Here is a 25,508-nt window from a genome sequence, read left to right as displayed (position 1 = left end):
TCTGATTATCGTCCTGTTCCTTGAACATGATTCTTGTCATTCTATTGGAATTTTATTCTCATGGCCCTTTTTTTTTAATGAATCTCGTTGACTTTCTAAACATATTTCTTTGCTCTTATATAAATTCTATTCTACCAAAGTTAAATATAGTTTTCGAGGTCGTCTTTGAATATTCTAGTGATATTTCAGGAACATGTTTGACCTGCACTTTGAATATTGTTCCCATTGTCACCCTTGAATATCATTCTAGGTGCGCGTCTGGGAAAAATATTCTCGTGATATTTCTCACACACGATTATCATTGATAATTTTTTTGTCACACAACGGTCATTTTTTGCACATGAGAGCTAATTAGACCGGGACCTCCAATTTATTGCCGATTCCGAACGACAGCGTTGGACATTTTGCCTTTTTATATGCATCGATAAGTGGGTGCGCTAACCCTTCGGTGCGGAATTTCTGAGGTAGCAATCTCTTTCTTTGGTCATGTTATCGCCATTTCGGTTGCGCCTCTGAGTCAGAAGAGATTCTGACAAGGACGGATCGGACATCAAACTCGCAACGCTCCCAAACACAATTTGGGAGTTGAGACGATAGTATTATCGACCTGGACTACAGCATCCGCCCCCCCCCTCCGATTACCATGGTTTTAATTGAATATGATTCTCATGATATTTAGCGAATGTTTTTGTAATTTTAAACATCATACTCAGGCAATCTCTAAATATGATTCTTTTCATTGTTTCTCGTATTATGATTGCCGTATAATATATTTCTGAAAATGATTCCCCCCCATCTTTAAGATTCTCGACATTAAGATTCAAAGACATTATTCTCGTGGTCTTCTTTGAGCACGACGTATCTTAAATACGATTAAATATCCTCATGCAGACACCCTCCATGTCTGCAAAATATATATTTCTCGGGTGGGGAGCGGTCTTTCTTAAATTTGATACCCGTAGTCTTTTAAGAAGATGTTTTTTGTGGCCATCCCTTTATATTAATTCCGAGGTCTTCCTATTAAGTAGTCCCAATGGTGATGAGATTTAATTGTCAAAGCCTTCTTTAGAAATGATTCTTTCGGTATTTTTGCAGTACGGTAACCGGTTGTTAAAATTCAACTGCCTTTGTGAGGAATCGAACCCACGCCCTAGACCACTAGACTACAAAGGTAACGAATCTCTCAATCTTTCCTTGGAGCTCGTGTGCACTGTACGAAAGGACGTGGGTTCGATTCCCCGCAAGGACAGTTGAATTTTCTCTTTCCAAAAATTCATCTTCGCAACAGCCAGTTGTTAAAAACCTTGGTATGGCAGCGGAGAGCGACATCCTCCTTGTTTTATTCACCATCTGGTGTCAGCGTCAGCAGTTTCGAGCTTGGCCTGAGTCAGGTCCGGGCGTCCATCTACGGTCCCGTTCAGTGCACACGAGCTTCAAGGAAATATAGGGAGGTTCGTTGTCTCTGTAGTCTAGTGGTATAGGGCGTGGGTTCGATTCCCAGCAAGGGCAGTTGAATTTTCTCTTCCCAAAATATATTTTCGCATCAGCCAGCTGTTAAAAACCTTTGTTTATGATTTTTTTAGTCCACCTACCATTCGATTTTTTTATAAAATCTTTCGGTATTATAATGCTCGTCACCTTACCTTACGAATGGATCACGGTATATTATTACGGTAGCAATGTGCTTGACAAAATCTTGTACCTCATTAGGAGAGATTGCGACATGCACTAAGGGATTATTGCGCTCTCAAGATACTCTCTCTCTCTCTCTCTCTCTTTTCCGAACTCCTTTTTTTTTTTTTAAATACATGTTAGTATTCCTTTCGACACAGCCTACCACGTTGAATGAAATATACCACATCCTTCCAATAAAAGCGTTTCTAATACAGCATAATATTCGAAATCTCGTGCTTTATAGATACTCGTAAAATTCAACCGAGCGTTTGATAGTGAAGGGGAGAAATGAATAAAGATAGCCGCGTTTGAATAATGTAAAAATATTCATAAAAATTCTCAAAAACTTCCTTCCCTAATTTTCTGCCAGGGATTTTGCATACATTCCGGAACTTCGGAATAAAATTTTTATGAGAGAATGTCTAGTATGTGGTGAAGAGGACTTCTTGTTATCTCGAAATCAATCATATCAGGACTAGTTTTTTCCATGGGAGTGACGAGGCTTGATTATCTTAAAATTTTGATTTCCCCCCCCCCCTCCCTTGTGTGTGTGTGTGTGTGTGCGCGTGCGGCGATGTAATTGAAAAAGAGTTGGATGTTGTCAAAGCCATTCAAACTTATTTCATGGAAATTACAGGAGATTTGGTTAGAAATAATTTATTTCCAAACTGTACACGTATATCATTCATAAATTACACTTCTTATAAAATACATACAAAATATTTCCTTTTCCAGCAAAATCACAGCATTTTGAGCGATATTAATCGCCCGTCTTATTTACATGGTGCCAGTTTGTTTTGATATCAATAGTGACTAGGATGCACGCGTTACGTGCGTTTTGTAGGTTTCTTTCTCTCTGTTTGATTCAATTACCTTCGACACACACACGCGCGACTTGTTTGATTCATTCATTGCATTTGTACAGTTCGTTAATCCTGTAGATGTCGCTTGGACTCAGTCCGTCTTTCTCGTTAACCTCCAGCAGCTTGACGTCGCTCTTCAGAGGTTGCATTGTCGGAGATTCGTCATCGACTGCGAAAGCTAATTTCCCGTACATCATGATCGAGTCGTAGTCGAAAGAGTTTAGGAGCTTGTTCTGTATAGGCGACAGTTTTCTGAACTCACTCCAGTGATCTGCACAGGATTGAATCATAAAGAGTTTCATGAGATCCAAGAATAAATAAATCATAATTGAACAAATATTCCTATATTTCTATAGCGAAAAATCCTTCATCTCATATGCAAAGGTGCGTCAAGGGTTTGTAAAAAATTCAAAAATTGATTGAAAAGAAACAAATGATAATAAAAATAATTGTGATTTGCACAAATGGGACCAGAAAAGAGATCAGATTTTTCTTTTTTTGAATAAACAAAATTTGCGAAGTCATTAATAGATGACTCTAAGATGTGATCTACGAAGAAGATTTATACAAATCAGGCTGGCGGCATGTAATGAAGATTCAAGGTACGTCTCTTTGATTTATTGACGGCCTGATTTGCTTAAATTTGCGTTCAAATACGGTATCTCTCGGAGCACTCTTGCGGCGACTTTCGGAACTAATTTTTTTCTGATTAAAAAAACAAAAACCATGCTTTGTTTCTGATCCCATTCGTGCAAACCATGATACAGTATTTTATTTCGATTGTTTCTTCTTGATTATTTTTTAAAGCCTCAACGATATTTTGATGCTTTCTGAACCAGTGAACACTTCATTATACGTATTTCGCACAGTGTATAGTCCACGATAGCATAGTGTTTCTTAACCCGAGAGCGCATTCGTCATGTCCAACAAATCCCATTACTTATAAAGTGGACTTGTTCTCGCTACAGAGGCACGTGAACTTCTTCAGGCTTTCACGTAGCTGAGCTTAAGATCTTTATAATCTTCATAGTGCTGTTGATAAGGCATCCGCCATTTTCACTTCAAAATATGAAAGACAGGTTGCAGCACTACTAGAACACGAAACACTCATAACTCTAACCACATATATGAATAGTTCGCAAACCTTTTCCCACTCAGCGCTCATATTGGCTTATCATTGCTTATCCGCGGCTCCCCAGAATAATCTAGAGCAGCGTTTCTCAGCCTGTAGTTCGCAGACCAGAGGTGGTCCACAACGATTTCATAGGTGGGTCCGCAGCAGATTTCATAATATTATTTACTCGTTGTATTGGCCGTCGTGAGATGGGTTAGTTTTATTCTACTGTTGGGTAGGGCTGACCTGCAGTCAGCGACTTTGGCTTTGTAGCCAGAGCTAAAAAAACCACGCGACGGACATTAAGAGGGTGGGCCAGTGGCGCAACGGATAACGCGTCTGACTACGGACATTAAGAGGGTTGGCACCACCCGTCGAATCAGACTCTCGCCGGCTCTCAATTCGGAGAATTATTTCTCGTCTCGCCCGTCGGTCTTATTGAGTGTTGAGCGGGGGATGGCGACGTCTGTTCAAAACAATGCCTGTTTATCCTTAGGGACGGGACAACGGTTTTCCAGGCGAAGGTTACCCGTTGTATTCGATATTAATTAGACCACACATGAGTTCAAATAAAATTAAACCTTCATATTTCCGTTCGCCGTATATCATCGAGGAGAATGCATGAAATTGTGGTCCTGAATACGGGATATCAGTAAATTTGATCAAAAATTTCAATTTATTGCTTTGAACGCAGCTTGTTAATCACTGCTAAAATTGTTGAAAGGTGTGGACGCATAAAGGGCTGCTACAAATCGCAGTAAACAGAAATTAATTTCATGAAAAAATATTCAAATAACCTGATCACCATATTGCATTGAGAAAAATAAAATTCGGTAAACTGGGATCTTAAACGATGATCCTAAAATACGGAACATCACCATTTGTCATCATAAACATTAGCGGAGGCAGGCACAATCACCAATCGTAAATAAAATTCGAAAAAAATAAATAAATAAATGAGGACAAAATGATAAACCTGACAAATATGCGAGATGAATAATTATAATTTTTGCCATTAATTTATATTATGAAAGCGCTGTGTATCCAGGACTTAGCAAATATTGCAAATAAGTATCGTTGAAGAAACGTGACAAATATATAAAGCAAAATCGAAATAACGAAAATTACACGAATTTCCCGTAATACGGGACACAAGTGGTTGGTGAAATAGTATTACACATTTTACCGGTCCTTGCTTTCAGAAAAGTTAAGAAACACTGGTCTAGAAAAATAACTGAACAGGCACAAACCGCTACATCAACTTCTCGTGACTCCACTGACAGAGGTTGACGATGCCCGAGGGAGTCGCGTTGCACACTTTGAGAATTATTGCATTAGGGGCTACACTGTACCAAATCGTTAGAAATTCCCCAAAGAAATGTGTGCAACTAGCGTGTGTGGTTAAGTAGCTGTAGCACTGTTGATAAATACGTGCCCATTCTGCTCATATAAATTCGATTTTGTCAAGGGAAACGCAATAGTTTCGCAACTGAATGCAAGTTCTCGCGTGATTTTCAAAACGGGAGAACTTGACGTGCAAACTCGTTTATTCAAAGATTGATTCAGAACTAATTAATGATCTCTATAAATACGAAATACGGTAGTGGAACGCCAAAAATGGTGACAACGAAGAAATTCTCGAACGCAGTGATTAAAGTAAGAGACAGAACACTTTTCAGCCTCCGTGGCACTGCCTCGGAGTTTACAGTGGGATTTGAGACTGATCAGATGAAGAGAGCAAAGACCGTAATTTAAATAGCAAAGCTGTGGATAAGTTTGAGCAAGTGCCTTTCGAGTAAAAAAGAAAGAAATTAATTTTCCTCTTTTTTTCCAATAATAACACTAATAAAGAACATTCACAGGTCGCTTCTTTGTGCCCAGATTTTAACGCGCACGCTGCAGATTTAAACTAGCAATTACCAGAAGACCCCTCTTGATCCAAAGATACCAAAAAACTTATCTACTCTATAATATAAAATCACAAACTCGAAAAGGGCCTGTTTCTAAGCAACCGAACGGAAATGGGTGACGGAAATCTGTTACGTATTTGTGTTACGGAAGTCGGTTACGATTTTGGGTCAAGTATTCATTTAGCTCCTGAGGACATCGGGAACCGCTTGACCTGTAGGGATCAAGTTTTGTGCATGTACCCAGAGGTATGTATGTACCCCCACCAGTGCACTGCACAACATAATGTGTTACATGGTATAACTCCTCATATACAATATATCCCTCCCCCTTTAAGTCCCATTCCTTAGTTTAAATCGAGGTTAACGGACTAAGAACCAATATTAACGACCAGACGGACATTTTCTCTGGTATAGCCAACTGTGGTGATGAACAAATCTTTCAGGGCGAAATTATTCGAAGATATAGCCAACTCCCGCATGGGAATTGAGCCTAATAAACTGCCACTTGACGATACACCAGGGATTTGAATACCGTATTATGCAATGAAATTCAATATAGAGTTCACGTTATAACAAGAGAATATAAATTACTCACCACTTTTAATGTTTCCCCAGTTGATTTCGATGTAATCATCTCTATCGGATCTCGTATGCTCATGATAGAAGCCGATAGCGTGGACAAGCTCATGGACGATCGTTCCGAATACCATGCAACCATCTCCGAGAGACAGGGGTTGCATCGATTTCGCTTTTCCGACATGAGAGAAGCATCTGTGGAATAAAAATCGGAATTTAATCGTTTTTCTAAATTCATGTCCCATTTATTCAAAGAAAAATAAACATTCCCCATAAGTATGAGGATCTGGAAACTGTTGAAAAGTTAAAAAGTTTTTTGACGTCATTACGTCTATTAAATCATCTGACGACACTGGGAGCATTCGCAAAAAGTTGCATGCCGAAATTATTTAAACGTTAGTATCTCAAGAAGTATCCAATGCAAGCCAAAAGCAATGGTATCGTCAGATGCTCATTGCAAAGGTGCATTCAATGATATCACTCCGTTTTCAATATCGCTTCCCGTCTGGGCAACAGGGCCGCTGTCCTGCTTTATAACAAAATGTTTTCCGCTATATCTCGAGCGGTTCGCAAACGAAAATAGACGCAGTGGTACCGTTTGTTAGCTATTCCAAAGACAAAGCCGATGATAATCCTCCTACCACGTGATTCAAGGCACAAAAAAAACGTATTCACGTCAAAACATGCGGCTGTTTCTATGACCCAGCCTACTTCAATTTTTTTTCTTTGAATATATATATATATATAAAACATGTGCCTACCCGTGTTCTTTAATGATGATTACTTGTGACTTTTGGTTTGTTCCTTCTTCGAATTTGATGCATGTTTTATCTTCAATATGCTTCATGGCTCCGAGAATTTCATTTTTTGATGATTCTAAAACGAAATTAAAAAATAGTTTATTTACAGAAAGTTATGTGGTATCAGGTTGAGAAAAATAATAATTTGAACAAATCATCACCCATTTACTGTAAAGGTAAGAAATTTGTTATAAATTTACAATCAAAAAATTAATAATTTTTTTTATGGAATACCCAATTTGGGTTTATCACCATGGCGTAATTTACTAAAGTTTCTCCCTGGAAAAATTGGAAATTCGTTTAATTCAAAAATGTGAGAGGAGGGTTTCGTTGATACCACCGATACGGTGACAATTCTTGTCATTAGTGACACTCCGAGTCCCTGTTGACCACCTGGAGTAAAACTGCACATGCATCTTGTAGACAATGCGGAATTTCTAACGAATTGATATACTATTTAGTGTACTACGTGAAGTGCATTCCGTAGTAGCAGTAGTTCTCAAATTTTTGTACCCGCGGCTCCCTTGCATAATAATCTAAAAGAACCGGCTCAAAGCATCGAACAGACACACATAGATATCACCAGCTCACCATAATGCCCCCCGGAGCTGCGAAGCTCACTTTGAGAAACATTGCCCCCAGTACGTTTATGCGTGGCAGAGTAATGTCTAGGAAGGTGAAGTGATGGACAATTTTTGAAAGAGATGAAGGAAATCTTTCATACATCTAGCTCAATTGTCAGTTTTCCAAGTCGCTTTCGATATTTATGGGTTAAAATTACTGACGCAACTTCATATGTTTCTGCTGTTAGTCGCTCTAATTTTGCAGCTGTTAAGAAAGAAAAAACGGAAGAAATTATTGATACTCTTATGTTTTCCTTCGACTGGATGAAACATATTTTCGTTTAATTGACTCATGGTCTACCTAAATGGCTAAACTGTGTAATGGGAGGAATTTAACGCCGGACACACAAGTCCAAGACTCTACCAACGGAATAAAAAAGATCGTATATAGGAAATAAAAAAGAATGTATATAGGAAATAAAAAAGAATGTATATAGGAAATAAAAAAGAATGTATATAGGATGAGAGGGCGAAAGTAGACAGTTTCCTCCCGATCACCATGCACCCCCCCCCTCAGTGAACCGCACCGTCCCCGTTCGTCGAGCATGTATCCGCTTATGTAGGGGAGTCCAGAAAATCACTCGAGGACAAAGCATGTGATGCACTGAATGGACACAAAACTGTTACGGCGATCCCCCCCTCCCCAATAAATGAGACGAGAGAGGGGTCTGTTGAGGTCTACTAGAAAAGGAGGTCTTTTGAGGACTTATCAATGGGGGGGGGATGTTAGTTTAGGTGTCCGCAAACTATGGAAAGGTTTTATTCTTGTTTTTCACATTCCTAGTAAAAAATTGTCATCAAGACATTTCATATTTTTATATTTAGTAGTTGATGAAGTAAGCATCAGTCCACCCCCTCCCCCCGTCATCAAAAGCCAGCAAATCCAAAAAACCCTTCCCCTATCGCTGCCATAGTACTTGAATGGCCCTTAAGTATCGTGTTGTTGGTTTGCCTGCTCTGTAGAGAGGCGTTTATAAATGGGAGAGTGGCTAGTATTCACGCCTAGAAGTATTACACGCAAAATACAATCGATCACCCCACGTTGTGTATTGTGCTTTTCCCGACACAAACACACTCCGGCGTTGGTAAAATGCGCAGGCCTTCCACTTTTTAGCTCTTTGAGCAACAATCCCGAGATATCTCGTCAAACTTGATCTGCTTCATTCCAGATACCCCGAAATATCTCGGCTTCTAAAAACACGTTGAATTTGTTTTTACAGTAATACTTGTTTTCTAATTCCTCCTCCCGCCCCCTCCAATCAATCAACTATCAGTGGGCGGAGTCAGCTCTTATTAAAGGTTAGATAAGCGAAGGCGCGAGAAAAGGGGAATGCAGTCCTCCCTCCCCCCCGGGTTTTCTCAGCGCTGTGTAAAGAAAAATATACCCTCAGTATAAATATTACAAAAAACACACATGTTATGGCAGGGATTTTTGTATCATAGTGAGCGAAATATTGGCGATGTGGGAGTAGTGAATATTTCCTTGTGGGGGCGGGGGCAGTTATTAGCTCTCAATAGGGAAAAAAGACTCTTATTGAAAGCAGATGGGAAATTGTGAGGGTTTCGCAATTTCAAATATGTGGGGTAGTTATGATGCGGATCAGGAAAATTTTAAAAACCGCTTAAAGGGTTAATTCTACGGTATCATAGGGGGAAAAAATCTGTAATCCCTCGTATATCAATGTTTTGCGAAAAGGAGTCACAGATACGTATTTTGACGACGTGATACATTGACTCTGGGACGAAAACCAATAAGCGTATGTCTGCACGTTTGAAACACGTGATCTTAATACGAATGTTGACGCAAATGATGACGATCTTCGGGCGAAGGTTAACCCATAATTTTTTTCTTTTCCACGCATTCTCGGATGTATCCGAAAAAGATCCATGGGATTTAGTCAAAATATTAGATCCAAATCTAGATTGACCTTTGGATATAGTTTACAAAACCTCACACACTCGTTGAATCATTCTATATTTGTTCCTATTTTTCTTGTTTATCGCGGCGTGGCTCGTCTCAAGATATGACGCAAAACATAAATAGCTTGAGCCAAAATTAACCGGTTATGTCTGAATACCAAGCTTATTTTTATCATATTTATGCATACCGATGGTTCGCTTACCTCAGGATATATTAGTAACACCCACTTCAATTGCAATCGAGATGCATACGTGAGTCTCACGAGTGAATTTCTCGATTGGGGTGGCTATTTTCGCTGAGGAAAATCGGTTTTCACTTCTTTACACGCATTCCGTGCGATGATGGATTCAGGTTCAAGGTTGGTCATTATAAGCGTGTACGTTTTTTTTTTAGTGGCTGAGAAAGAAAATTATTTGAACATTGGTCTGTGAAGCTCACTTTCTTCATCGTTGGGGAGGCGCCACGGAACACGATGCGTAATTTTAATTGGTCACTAATCCTGTCATGGACTTTGGGACCGGTCAATGTTTGTTTATAAACGTGCAAGAAAACACACACGGCGCGGGAAATAAATATAGTAGCATTTCATCACTGCTAATCGCATGAAATTATCTTCTCGTTGACGCTTTCATTGAATAAAGAATATAATTTTGAGCCGTTTTCATCTAGTAAACACGATTTCATAAAAGTCGGCGTTTTTTTCCTTGATTTTGGTTCTCACCATCGAGAAGGTGCGAACAAAGTTGCGTCATTTGGAAACGCATATTCGTGACCTTTGTAGCGTTCGTTATGTTCAAAACTAGACGCATGATTCAACGGAGAACATTAACAAAAAATCGAATGCCCTTCAGAGAGTTTTCATTATACGTGAAATTATCTCAACCCCCGATGTCGTCGTACTTTGACCGGTGAACGATGAAATTTTGACTTATCTAACAGTTTACCATTGCTTTACACGTTTTACGCGATGTTCCTCCACATCTTTTTTGCTCGTGAAAGGATCACACTATGATTTAGGTGGAGGCCACAATCATATCCAGCCTGGTCTAACAGTTATTCGCAACTATTTGCTACATTCATTCAATCAAACTGAGCACCAATCCGGTCTATCGCCATAAGCAATTTACTAACGATTGAGTGGCGCCGAAAGTGTGAGTGCAATCACCTGGATCCCCATGGGTTTCCTGAAACTTGAAACTCTTGGCCGGGGCCACGAAAACGATTATATACAAATAAAATATTTGCACAAATGTTTTGACCCTCCTACCCCCGTCACAATGAACCACCCGCTGAGCCAGCCTATGCCGCTGGTGGAACTGGTTCAGCTTGTCTTAAATACACTGGCTCACTATACACACTGACTCAGCTGGCCTCGGCGTGTTCCTTGGCGAGTATTTGCTTCAGAACATATAACTGTTGTGACTGTTCATGTTTTTTCGACGAATGTGTGGCCAGACGGATTGGAAGATCGTGAAGGAAGGCGACTCCTTTGACTTAGGGCTACTGCTACTACTAAATCAGACATGCACCTCGTCCACATTCCTCTGCGGAACTTCTAACGAATTGGTACATGTTGGAATGTGTGTGTACGTATAGTGAACCTACCTTGAAGTTTGTTTCCGTGTAATGCTTGTTATGTGTAGTGCTGGCACCTGCAATCAATTTTTTTAAAAACTATGAGTTTTTTCCTCAACCTCATAGTGAGTGAAATGCAATGAATGAATAATCATACCGTTGTAGGCCTGTTGCTCTCTGCGGCGAGACTTTTTAACGGGGCTCGCATTCGGGCTTTGAAGTTGGAAACCGCAGAAAACCAACTTCAGCCGACCACAACTGAGGCGACGAGTGGTTTCAACCATGTATCCTCACGATGCAAGTCCGTCACTATGACCACCGCAGCGGCTAGGGCTGGAAGGTTCTGTAGTCGTTCTTTTCGACCAGCCTTACAATACCTTCCTGTCGGCATTATTTTACGATTTATGTGGCAATAAATGGTGGCACCAGAGTTCTTCTAAGGTACAGCCTGACCGCACCAAATGCTACAAACACTCAACCCCGAACGAATCATGAGAAGCCAAAGAACATCAAATCTTACTATTATTCATTACTAAATATAACCCAATAATTTACGGATCCTGGATAGGGTTAAAAAGTATATTTAAAAAAATAAATATGGTTTCATTTATTATTATGTTGTTTGTATTCATCTCTCTCTCCAAAATTATTATTCATTCATTCTCTATTGATGTTGAAACTAGATGGCGGTGGAACCAACTTCTCTCACACATAACGCGTAACAATGGATACACACATGCAGATGTATGGGATTGCGGTTATATATTTCGATGCAACTCAAACGGTAGTAAATTACCACGTTATGTGAAAAGTGAGGGAACCCGATCAAGTTGAAGATTGGTTGGTGCGCGTGACGTTGTTGCCACGCGACATTTCCCACTTTCTTTATTGAGAACTAATGAATGGAGATCTTGAAGTTAATAACGTCTCTCCGGATAATGTCTCTCACAAGCACTCGAGATGGTAAAGCACGAAGCAATTGGATGGACAACACTGATTTATTTCACAGAACAGTTATTTATACGTATTTACAAGCAGAGATTTTTTTTTTTTGACGATAGACGCTTACCAGTTGTCTCCGTAGAAGAAATCTCAACGAAACTGCACATAGTTCCGCTTTGGTGGCGCTGCTGAACAGAGAAAAGAAACTTTTCAGAACAATGTGCACGATTCTCGCGGGATCTTTACATTTCTCTTCACTCTATGACATCCACAAAGCATCGGAGCTGTCGCCATACTTGTCAAGTTTGTTGTTAATTTGGCAAGATTTACAGAGAAATGTGATAATATCTATGTACACGCGAAATAATGACTATTTACATAATTTCCGTAACAATATAAGTCCGCGAACATTTCTACAAACACCGTAAAATGTCTCCAATTACAAAAAAAATATTAATGAATATATCTCCGAATATTGTTGTGGACTATTGAGTTCGTTTCAAGTTTTCATCTCAAGATGTTGATGTTCAGCATTATCTCGTTCATAATTTTGCGTTGTAATAACTGCATTTAATGCAGTCTATACCTGGCCCCCTTATGGCTTTTCTTCTGTTCCTTGAAATCGATAGAGGCCTGAATAGCCAATAATTTGCAGATGAGAAAACCACGGGCGGTCGACATGAATATTCATAAAAGTATTTTTACAGAGAGTAATCAGGCCTGCACCATTCACATTTCAAAATTTCATGGGTAATACGAGCAGGTGAAAATTAACTGACACTTGCTTTGTTTGCTTCCGAATTTGGAAGACAGATGACAGCAATTGTTTAAGAACATATAGTAGACATATCCCAGGAACAATCTTCACGTGCAGGACGCATACACGGCGCATTCCGACATACACATATTAGTTAGAAGTTTCCCCGGAGAAATTTTTACGTGCAAGTGCGTGGTTTAGAATTATTTCCCTACTTCGAATGCACGAATGGGAGCCGATGTCCAATTTGAAAAATTTTCCCAACGGAGAGCAGGCACACCTTTATACGTAACATCTAAATTCGGGCATCTGCCATTTTTCACTTCAAAATATGCAAGACAGATGGCAGCACATCAATATTTCAGTCATCAATATTTCGAACAGCATATCAGTTGACAGGGGCCAGAATTGTTTCTGGAAGTGGTTTGAAAGAACGCACACAATAATAAAGTATTAGGAAAAATATTTTGAAAAAATGTAGGATTTTTCTCAGGGAAATTTTTTTTTTTTTGCTGCCAAAACACTTTTGGAGTTGTAAATTACGTGTATACATCGAGCAGTTACGGTCCTTTGAAATAATATTGAAAGTGAAATTTAAAAATATGCAGTTTCCGGCCTCTAACGCGAGTATGTTAAGGGTAGTTGGTGCACGATATTGGCTTCTCAGATGTTTTCCTTTTTTTTATGGTAAAATTCCCCAGTCTTTAAGGATTATTTGGAAATTTTCTATTAACTTCAGGCTCTAATTTTTTTTTTTTTTTTTGCGAATATTTTTTCTACAATTTAACGAGAGCTTTTTGTGCTGTAGTTGCTGGTTATTTTCTTCAAATTTCAACAAGAGACAAAAATCCCCAAAATTTACCCATACCATGAAATCAAAAAATAATAATTTTAATGAGAATTCGTCTCATTAAAGCATTTAATTCAGACCTGTAACACCTCAGTGCTGAGAGACACCCAAAGTTTCAAGACATTAGAGCAAGTAGTGTTTGAAAAAAACTGTTCCGTATCTGACGTAAGACGTAGTTTTGAGAAAAGAGCATTTCAATGGAAATCATTAGCATTTATAATGCTTCTGCCAGCGGTTTATATTAAAATATATTAAAAATATTTATACTGCAGTAAAAATAAAAATTCTATCGCAGTTGGACGAAGAAAAGTTTAAAGTGTTGAAAAATTGAAAAGTATAAAAACTTGTTTTTTAGCGAATTCGCTTTCCCCAATACCTCCAACCATTCAACATGATGAAAAACTATGCTGTCTCTAATGAAAACATAAATAAAAGTAGTATTTAATCATCGATTAATTTCTCTTATTTTATGTATTTATTTCATTGTATACAAAGTTTTACATATACCCAACACTTATTTTGTTGCAGATTTTGAAAAAAATAAAATACATTTCTAACTGTTTGCATGAGGGATCAAAAATTGATTCAATATAAAGAAAACTGTCCAGTTCATAAAATGACAGAAAATGAGAGATCCATTTTCAAAAATAATTGAGTTTTCTTATAACAAAAACATTTTTTTAAAATTTTTAAAATTTAAAATTTAATTTAAAAAAGAATGAGTCAATTGAATCTCAATCTTTTTCCTAATTTTATGAATTGAACTGTTTTCTTTAATCAATTTTAATTAAATTACATTTATTTTATGTCATTTTATCATGTGCGTACATTCGTAGAATAAAAAAATGTATTGGAGATGTATGTAAAGCTTTGTGGGGGGGGGGGAAGGGGAAACACATATACAATAAAATATCGTTCTTCTCATACCAGAAACACCAGAATGTGCAAATTTCCAAAACTTGGAAAATGACGTTTGTATGTTTACTCTACCAATGTTACTCTATAAGTATCATTTTCCTAAAATGCTTTGCAACATGCGTTTCAATAGAGGTTGAACATAATGAAATAATGGAAATTCATATTTAATGAAAGAAATTGTTTTTTTCAGAATAAATTAAAGTCCTTAATAATTTGTAACTTCTTTTCTTGGAGGAGGTAGGGGGAGGGCTTGGCTGTACCGTTAATACGCCACCGTTCATTGCATTACATCCTCATGAATCTGGACAATATTTCTCCAAATCGCACCACGTTAGTTCTCCATGGAAATTTTTAAACAATTTCATCATTTACAATAACGAGCAATAAAAAGATAATTTTACATGAGAAAATACCTAGATTAGGCGCAATCCTGTAGTAAACAGTACCACCAGGCCATAAATTTGCGGGATCGGGAACGGCACTTCTATCCTAAAATTCAATATATATATATATATATATATATGAAAAATTTTAAGAGAACACAAATTATACACAAAAAAAATGGTTTTTCTTTGTCTCTACAGTAATAAGATAAATATTTAAATGAATATATTTAAAATTCATAAATTAAACATTTGATTAAAATCATCATCATAAATTACCGTGATATGCCATGTTCAGTTACTTATTTATGTTTGAAAAGCTGTGAGATTGAAAAGAAAAAAATATATATTTATAGGAGAATGGGTTTTTAATAAGCGAAAATGAATGAAATATGCGAAAGCGAATTTTAAATATGTATTCATGATATGGTAATATATTCATAATAATTTATTTTTTTAATTTCGCACTTCCAAATAAGATTATTATTTTTTGCTTCGAATGTAAGTTACATTGCTCACCTGTCGTATATCATCAAGGATGATATCACCTTCGAAGAATCCTATATTTTCCCAAGGCCTTTGATGAGCTTAAATGTAAATAAAAATTAATTACTACGTTTATTCTAAATGCATATATAAATACACACATACATATATTCACACTATTTCACGATTTTCGCAAATATTAAACTAAACTTTCAAATGAAGCATCCTAAAGTTTACTGATAATTTTCTAGTAGGATTAGACTAGAAATACCTGAAGACTTCTCACATATACGAAGAAGACAATGTCCCAAGTTAATAGAGAATATCCCTTAGTTTTAAAGAAACGTTCTGCGGTTTCATTAGTTCTCAAACAGCTTAGTCCTTGTGAGAATCTTCACTGCTCTAGACTCTAGGGATACTATTTCCTCTTGTGGGAGAGAAATGATACCCCAGGACCACCGAGCTGGTATGTGACTAAAGCCGGGATTACACTATAAAAGTTTGATAGAAGTTCTTTTATGAACTTTGGAAAATGCAACCAATAAGCGTATCGATTGGAAATGTTACCAATAGGCTTATTGGTTGTTTTCTCAAATTTTGTAAAATATCTTTAAAAATTTGATAAAAGATATTTTACAAACTTTGAGGAAACAACCAATAAGTCATGTATAGGAGAATTTTTTCGAAAAATTACACTATAAAAATTTGATAATAGAGTAATCCTGGCCTTATTCAAAAAAATTCTCCTTCACAGTCAATCTGTCCGTAACAGATCTGGAGCAATGCTCTCGCAAACAACAGTTCTTAACAGTGCTCTGCAGACAATAGAGCTCAACAATGATCTTCCAAACAAGAGCTCTACAATGATCTTAGAAACATAGTTCTCAACAATGATCTTAGAAACATAGTTCTCAACAATGATCTTAGAAACATAGTTCTCAACAATGATCTTAGAAACATAGTTCTCAACAATGATCTTAGAAACATAGTTCTCAACAATGATCTTAGAAACATAGTTCTCAACAATGATCTTAGAAACATAGTTCTCAACAATGATCTTAGAAACATAGTTCTCAACAATGATCTTAGAAACATAGTTCTCAACAATGATCTTAGAAACATAGTTCTCAACAATGCACTTTTAAACAACAATTCTGAACAGAGCTTCGCAAACAATGGTTATCAACAATGCTCTCAAGCAATAGTTCTCAACAAGGCTCTCAAGCAATAGTTCTCAACAATGCTCTCGCAAGCAATAGTTCTCAACAATTCTCTCTCAAGCAAACTATTCTCAACAACAATGCTCTGTCAAACAATAGTTTTCAACACACACACACACACACACACACAATGCTCTCTCAAATAGTTCTTCTCACAATGCTCCTTCAAACAATGATCCTCCATACAATAATTCTCAAAAAGCTCTCACACACAGTTATTCTCAAAAATGTTTTTGCAACCAATAGTTTCTCAACAATGCTTCTTCAAACATATTTGAGGATATATTTTTGTTACATATCTTCTACAACAATACTTTTAGTGATAAAAATTGTCTTGCTTTCAAAAATAGTGCTCTAGTTGGGCCAAGTCCGCAGCAAGAAGGGGGAATGGGACCATACAGGAGGAAAGGAGGCATTCTTCCCTCAAGATTAGGATGTGGAGGTATGGTTTAATCCCTCTTCCGAAATATTAGGAAAATGACTGATATACGTGTATATGTTGCAGTTAATATGGTTATTATGCATAATCGCTGACCATTGGTATTTTAGATGAATTTCCCATAGTTTATCACATTTACTGGAATGTTTCCAATCCAAGTGTCGTTGGTAAACGTGACAGATCATGCTAGATTCACCACATTTGCCGGAATATAATAAATCGGTCTCAATGCCGTGATAATACTTATTATATACATGACCGTACTTGTGAGTCAGATGCCGAACAGGATATGGACTCTGATTCAGCAAATTTTTCCTAAACGCCCCCGAAATGACCCTATAGTTCACTCCTATTTAACATGTTCTAAAATCGGATCTCGATATAGCGAAGTCGCCTTTCACAAATTGTATGATCGCACCTTGATATAACAAACTCTCATTAAACCCTTTCAGACCCTGGTGCCAAAAATGTATGGGTTGTTTCTTCTCACAGTAGAATATTTTCTTTTGACCTCAGAGAGTCAAGCTCTGACTTAAAGGATTGTCTAAGTTTTGAGTGAGAATGAGATGGTATGAACTTTGGGGGCTTTTATTAGAGGGCAGCACTTTAAGTTGAACTTTAGGGGGGGGGTGTGGTTTAAGGAAGTGCATCTGGGGAAAGTGTGATTTATTACATAAAATTTAGCAACAAAATTCCGGAAATTTTTTTTATTTTCCAGCATGGCCCTGGTCTTTGATCATCTCTTCGTTGAGACAGCGGCGGACCATGTTCTGGTTAGGAGGAGGAAGAAAAAAATTGTAAGTGAAGATGAAAAAAAGAAAGAAGTTGAAGAAAATGATTTATTTCTTCACAAAAATAAATAACTAAATAATTGATTGAAAATTTTAAAGCAAAAATTGTAGAATAATGATTTGCTGACATTTATGGGTTTTTTTTTTGAGTATCAAAAATGAAAAAAAAACTTTTTGAAAATTCCAAAAAATGAATGCTCGGTTCTGAAAAAGTTAACAAGTTTTTCGACCGTACCTGGTATTACGTATACATTACTTAACACATTTTTTGATTTGATGAATGTTTGCAAGTTCTTATTTAAACAGACTGACCCAGGGGCATATGTCGAGAAAAAATCTTGTTAAATCGTGAAATTCATTCAAAATAAATTTCAAGTATTTATCAAATTTACCAGGTACGCTGGAGTATTGCGTATAATTTGGTAAAAGTGATAATTTTTTTATCATTTACCTTGCGTATTATGAATAATCACCTGTAAAAGTGATAGAGTGAAATGTATGCAGTGGGTCTTCATCAGGGGGAACTCCATGCATGGTTCGTAAGCGTTGGCGTTTCTGAAGGGTGGCTATGCCTAAATGCATTAAAAATGCAAACCCTTGTTCCCCGACGCCTGCCTTCTCAAAAACATGTTGGACAAAAAAAGACAATGAAAAATGTACAAAAATTTCACACACTGGAAAAACCTTGTTAACTTCTGCATTCTTGAAAACTTTCTTTTCAATGGAATACACAGCAATAAATACAAGCAGATAAAAGGAATACCAATGGGGACCTGCTACTCGAGCGCCCTCGCCAACCCTTTTCTCCACTTCTGTGAACAAAAATCCAAACTGCAATACAACTTTGTTGGCTTTCGTTACATTGATGATCTAATCATTTTCAACAAATGAAATTTTAACAGCATTTTCCCCAACATCCTGAAGAGCTTTCTCTGAAGGAAATCACAAAAGAAGACATAATAATAATGTTCCCGGATACAAAAATATATAATAAATTTGAAAAAGGGGTTTATGACGAAAGAAAAGACTTCGATTTTTCTGTTAACAGTTTAAGCCACTGGCACTCAAACATCAACACCAAAATATTCAGAAACACACTCATTTCGCAAATTTGTAGATTCGGACACATTTGTAATAACAAACAGGAATTCAATACAGCACTCCTCAATCTTTTCAAAACTGAATCTGACAGCAGTATTCCAACCGCTTTCTTCAACCTCCAAAAAACCACAGCAATCTCCCCCATTCTTGAAGTACGTCCGGTGATCCTTTGACTGTATTTTTGGGCTTGTTAATTTATTTTCGACATTTTTCACACATAGTCCTTTTAAAATATTCACTGTAATTATTGTATTCCTGTAACTTTGTATATTTTTTCTCATGCTTCTTTGAGCATATAAAATGAAGCTCTGTATACATTTTTTTATTGTCTTTTCTCATCCAACATGTTTTTGAGAAGGCAGGTGTCGGGGAACAAGGGTTAGCATTTTTAATGGATTTAGGCATATAGTCACCCTTCAGAAACGCCTACATTTTTCGAACCATGCGTGGGGTTCCCCCTGACGACGACCCAGTGCATAGGTTCTAGTTCACTCTCATAAAATTCAACTTTTTCCTTTTTCTTAAAATAATTCTTTTTTTGTATATATATATATATATATACACACATACATACAGTCAATATTAAAAAAAGGGATGCGTGTATTTCACTTCAGAGGAACTCACTGTATTGATATGATTTAGAGACTTAAATAGTTTTTCTAAAAATGTCATTTACTCTTGGCCAATCTACTTTTTTGTCTACTTTTTTCATTGTTGAAAAATCCACAGCGATGTCTCCCCTACACATGGGATTTCCACTAAAACACAAGGGTCAGAAATCGTTCTTGCTTGGCTTGTCAAACGATAGGGAATCATGTACTTTTGAGCCATACTGCTAGTAATTATTAAAACTTCACGAACACCTAATCTAATATTAGTACTGAAGCGAGCTCAAAATATAAAATGTCTTTACTTGAAAAATATAATAAAAACCATGTTTCTTCTTTTGTGAGAGCATTTCCCAATAAAGGGTTAAACGGGAAATATATATATATTTCGATGAATATTAGTGGATATTGAGACCACGGGAAAATGCACAGTGGGAACGTTATAACAAGAATCCACTGCATACAATGATGCCAAAAAAAGAAAAAAAAAGCGCTGAGAAATCATCCAAGTAGGCACCAGTGTTTTTCGTTATTCCGAAAACATCAGCGTTAAAGATTCAGAATACACAGTACATGCAGTGAAACATGTGTACAACGGTACTGTGTTTGTAACGATACTTTCGTCGGTCCCGGCGGAATTTCTTATTCAATAGGAAATAGCGCAAACGCTCAAACTGTCTACAACAATATCCTGTGTCTATAATATTTTTTTCTGGATTCCCTACAGTATCGTTATACACAGGTTTTACTTTTTATTGTATATGGGAAAGTTACAGATCTGACGAAGCTAACGCATGCGCATATGAAAAGAAAAATGTATGCCCTGGGTATGACGGGCAATTTGTCCAGCCCGGTTTCCTGCATTCAAAACACAAGCTTTTTCAACTCAGGACCATAAAATCAGAAGACATTGTATTTAACCGATATTTCACTGAATCCAATCATTCTACAAATGAGCATTACTGACCAGAACAGTCAATAACTTTTTACGAATTAAAAATAAAATATTCGATGAATCGCATTGTAAAAATAAAGGTTGTGCATTTTTCAAATAAAAAATAAAAATTATATTAACCGGTATTTGACATGTCAAATTTCTCTATAAATTAGTTCAATTACGGTAAATATTATCAAATTAATCACTCGAAACATAACTTTTTATTAAAAAAATGAAAATATTCTTATAATGTGCATCAGTTTAGAAATTAACTTTTTTAATCAACAGCAGAGGGCGGTAGTAAAGACATTATTTTCCGTGGAATCAACAAAATTTTCATTGTTCTTTCAATTTCTTAACCTAATTCCACACAATTTTTGCATATGATTCTGGTTATTTAAATAAAATTTTTGAAAAATTTCAAACTCCCCTTCCCCTATTCTATCACCCACAATGAAGAAAATCAAACTGGAGGCAATCAACTTGCCGCAGGAATACGCTAAAAATCCAAACCCTTTTGGAGAACAATTGACACAGCCCCTTAATACTAAAGGGTTGAAAATTTAAAAAAAAAAATCTTTTGAAATTTTCTCAAAGCTAAAAACATTTAACTTCTACAGAATATGACCCCTAAAATTTACGATTAAACATAAAAAAAACAATATTGAGATAGGAATTAACGTCAGAAGAATTTCAAAATATAGGCATTTCTACAAAAAAAGTTGGAAAATAGGCAAAAAAATACATTTTTTGGCATTTTGCCTAAACTGTCGGGCTCTAATTATTAAATATGCAATAAACACGGTTAAGCCGGGACACCTACTGTCATCTACCGAATAAGCACAAAACTATCTGAAGTTAAATTAAGTGTTGGTTTTATACCGGTGTGTAACAAAAAAAAATAACCTGTGTAATGAATGAAATGTATGATACAATATCTTGCTCATTTTCATGGTATACACCTGTACAAAATTTTATGCGCCAAAATACCGGTTACTACATTTGCGGTGTTTACAAAAGTGATATTGCGATAGACATAAAATATATTATACCCCATATTAAGTGATTTTCCTGCTGCACATAATTGGTTTAGAATCCATAACATATAGTTTGGTTTTATTTGATAGGAGGCAGTAGGATCGCAGTGCAAAACTTATTATTTCAAGTAATATTTATGCACATTTCTCTTTACATGAAAATATCGGGAAATATATATATATATATATTATAAACGTATATTATCTCTGCTGCCACCTATGAAATGAAAAGAAAACAATGTATTATAATTATTTAAGAAAAGTTAGCTGTTAGTTTCAAATTGGTTTGCAGTGTGGAAGCGAGCAAAATATGTTATGATACTATATATATTATTTGTTATTCTGATATATACGAGTGTAAATTTTGTGTGCCAAAAAAAAATGTCAGTTGATATAATTTACCAGACCAGACCAGAATTGAACTTTGAGCCGATTCCCAGCCCGCGGGGGCCATCAACTGCCGGCATAAAAACTGGCCAAGAAGGCCTGTGAAGAAGAAAATGTGTACATGTCTGTAGATAGATATGTGTTTGCATGAATGTGTAGTGTATGTAAAAAGAACTGGTCAAATTGGTTAAAAGTCATGATCTGGCTATAAGCAGGCAAATGTCATCACAGTTCACAGAAGCAGGTCACACAATCTGCAGCTAGCAACATCTATTCTAAGTGGAATGGGGGGAAAAACATCACCAGTTGATATAATTTATATGTTTGACACTAAATTACCTTTTGTAAACATCAAAAAATATAGTAACCGGTGTTTTGACACATAAAATTTACACTACTGTACAGCATGAAAATGAAAAAAAAATCCTAGTTTCATATTATATGTTGTTTACTTTTAATCTGTACCTTGGTTTGAAACCAACGATAATTTAATTTTAACGATTATAACCGATAGTTTTGGTTTTATCCAATAGGTGACAGCAAGAGTTATATCTTGACGCAGTTTTTCGTATTTATAGTAGCAAAGTATGAATATGAAATATGTATGAATATGAGGCATGTAAAATATTGATTCGGGCCTCTATTATTTTGCGTTCCATGCTCAACGGGGCATGCGAATTTTCGGAGATTCTTTCCAGACGTGTGATATGAAGTTTTCCTTTTGATATAACGACCTCCCGATTTTACGTCGGTTTTTGATTGAGAATGGGAGCCGTTATAACGTACGTTGACTGTAGTAGTAATAAATTTCCAGCATTATTAAGCATATGCTCAAATAATATATAGGAATTTTTCATTGAAGCTACTGTTGTTGGTTTAGTTGGAATGCCGATGGAAAAAAAAATCTATGAAGGTACAGGGATTGCCTTAAATATTTGGTAATACAGTAATCATTATCTACAGTATGTTCATAGTAGAACGGAAAAAAATACACAATTATTTTATTCTATGAATATACGAGCAAGTGCTATTTACCTGGCCGCGGTCTGGACAAGACAACCACGCATAAGCAAAGGAAAGTTATTGAGGTCCCCATGAACATGTTTTTTCAAAACAAATCAAAATTTAATGCTAAATTTTCGCGGTTGGAAAGACGTGTGGATTCCTCACAGAACTATCAACGACAGGTTCGGGAAGTGCTAAGTTCCGAAAGATGGGATAAAAATGAGCATGAGGTTTATTTCCCAGATGCCTTTCATTTTATCTGTGTTAGTCCGATAATAAATGTTTCGAACTCGACGATATTGAAGGCTTCTTCTTCTTTTCCGTCTTCATTGCGAAAGACACAGATGTATGTTAAGATGATCAGCAGCTGGCAGCGTGCCTATCCTGAGCCATTTGTATACGCCCAATTCGTCAATGATGATCCAAAAATAGAGCGGAAGAAAAAAAGGTGGGGGGAGGAATTGAAAGTGAGAACAGATTGATATGGTTGAAATCTCATTTAGAGACGTATTTAAATCATAATGGAAGGCGTGGACATAATATGTAGCATCTTTCATCGTCCAGTTGTAGTACTGCGTATCTTTCCTGTGTTGTCGTAGTTCTTTAAAACATCTTCAGTCGTCATTATTGAAGTTGTGTAATATTTTACGCAGAGAATCTATATTCCGCACTTAATTACGCACCGAGTTACAAGTATGCCGCAAACCGCTGATGCGAGTTGTACGAGCTGATTGTTTTGGTTCCAAATATGAATGATTATTTGATTGAAATTACTTTTAGGAAACAGTTTTTTATTAGAATCGATTCGGGATTGCACTCGTGTAGTTTTAATACTCTCTGTCTTTGCGGTTGGGAAATTATGTAAGTTCTAGGTACCATTAGAAATTCAACGAGAGCAGTTGCCCATATACTGTAGAAATCATGTTTTTGCTCCAGAGAATAATTTGTACACGGACCAATGTGTATCTTTCTTTCTTTCAAACCATCCGCAATCTACTACAGGGACAGCAATTTCATCCAATTTCGTGTCGGGAAGGGGGAGCAGACAGCATGCCGTTTAGTGGTTAAAAATTGCGTGAGCACAGATTTGTCATATGGAAAAACGATTCCCGATGGTGATGAGACGTGGAAGAAGGAATTTCAAACTATGCCGAGAGAGAGAGAGAGAGAGAAATGATAAAACATATCAGAAAAAGGACACAAAAGTTAGAGAAATCTCTTCTCTTGTAATTTGCATAACATGTATTTCTTTCAGCATGACTTGCTCATTCGGTCGTGGCACATAATAAAGGTCTACCTATGTTGGTTGCCAGCGAAGTGAGTGGCCTGACTGTTGGAGCTCTTGCAAATCCTCTTTTTGATCAGCCAAATCTTACTGAAAGCACAAATCTTTTGTATTACAGAGCTTCGCGATAAGGTTAATATATTGTTCATATTATCCACGAATGCTTATATTGCTAAAAAACGGTTAAAACGCTAAAACAAAAATTGTTCTTTAACTGTAAAGACATTCATATTTATTGTATAGAGCGAAAACGAAAGTGACGCAATCATGTATAAAATCTGTGAGTGCGTCTACGAACCCATCCTACAACTCATTTGTCTCATCGTCTGGACCGTTCTTGCCATTCTTCTGACACTGTCCAACGCGATTATCATGTGTATATATTGTTTGTAATTTGTGTTAATTGCATTTTTAATTGGGTTGCTGTATTTTTGAAACATATGACAACCATATTTTTATGGGCATCTTTTTATCAGCCACCTCGTTGGGCATTTTGCCTGTTGTGGCGTTGTATTTGTATTTGTATTTGTATTTGTATTTGAAAAGATAAGTTCTTTAACAATTTCGGATATTGAATGATCACGTGCCCAAATTTCTGCCACGATCGAAGACTCTCTTATTTGAGTGCGTTTATCTCAGAATGATTATCAGAATCATCAGAGAAATGAATCTGATAGTCATTCTGAGATGAACGCACACAAATAAGTCAAATAATTTGAGAACCAGTGCTGCATAACATAAAAAATATGAGAATCACTGTCGTGCACAGCCATTGAATGCTGATGTGACGTACTCAATCAGAGCAAATCCCGAGTAGTTTTGGAGAAGTTTTGGAATCTAGATTGAGTTATGGCATTACATGTTGGGAGGACATACTTTAGCAATCTTTTTACACTTTTCGTCAAACAGAAGTCCTTCATTCCTATCATTCTGAGTAAAAATAGACTCCCGCGTACATTTCCACGTTTCAATCATTAAAGTTACTCTCTACAGCATTTGTACGTTTATAAATGTTTAAAAATTTTTTATAAAAGAAGTGTGGCCATATCAATCTGAAATTACATAAATCTGGAATACATTTTAGATGTCATACTATACAGGTACCAAGGCCAAATAAAACGCGTTTCCGAAATTTTTCCTTTATTTAGCTCCCAAAATATTTAATTTGCTTCCTCAGTTAATAAGTGAACAGTCTTCATGTACATCTTTCTTTATCAATTTAAAATTTTAGTTGTTAACTCAAGAATATTTAAATTATCTATTTGATATTGTAATGTTATCTTCTCTTAACTTGCATACGCTGCTA

At 36.5% G+C, this 25,508-nt stretch overlaps 1 protein-coding gene across 1 annotated transcript; it reads right to left on the bottom strand.

The window, feature by feature from the left end:
• Positions 1–2,315: 2,315 nt before the first annotated feature.
• LOC149069500 (astacin-like metalloprotease toxin 5) lies at positions 2,316–23,178 on the bottom strand. The gene is made up of 6 exons (XM_089249990.1): positions 22,948–23,178; positions 15,426–15,493; positions 14,937–15,012; positions 6,899–7,013; positions 6,157–6,332; positions 2,316–2,808 (listed from the first exon to the last, which is right to left on the bottom strand). The coding sequence occupies exons 1-6, from the start codon at positions 23,012–23,014 to the stop codon at positions 2,579–2,581; spliced, it is 732 nt and encodes a 243-aa protein (XP_089106116.1). The 5' UTR covers positions 23,015–23,178; the 3' UTR covers positions 2,316–2,578.
• Positions 23,179–25,508: the final 2,330 nt, after the last annotated feature.

This window comes from Pholcus phalangioides, unplaced genomic scaffold (genome assembly GCF_987345545.1).
Source record: "Pholcus phalangioides strain wild (caught in Gottingen) unplaced genomic scaffold, Ppha-v1.0 ptg000022l_1, whole genome shotgun sequence".
Classification (NCBI taxonomy): domain Eukaryota; kingdom Metazoa; phylum Arthropoda; class Arachnida; order Araneae; family Pholcidae; genus Pholcus; species Pholcus phalangioides.
Note: the sequence above shows the minus strand (reverse complement) of the source record. Positions and strands in the feature narration are given on the sequence as shown.

Excerpts from the sequence above, each read along its gene's own strand:
- LOC149069500 (XM_089249990.1), bottom strand. The coding sequence starts at position 23,014 with ATGTTCATGGGGACCTCAATAACTTTCCTTTGCTTATGCGTGGTTGTC. Across the intron at positions 7,014-14,936 it reads CAGGATTGCGCCTAATCTAG|AATCATCAAAAAATGAAATT; the intron begins GTATTTTCTCAT and ends ATTTCGTTTTAG. Across the intron at positions 2,809-6,156 it reads CTGGGGAAACATTAAAAGTG|ATCACTGGAGTGAGTTCAGA; the intron begins GTGAGTAATTTA and ends AATCCTGTGCAG.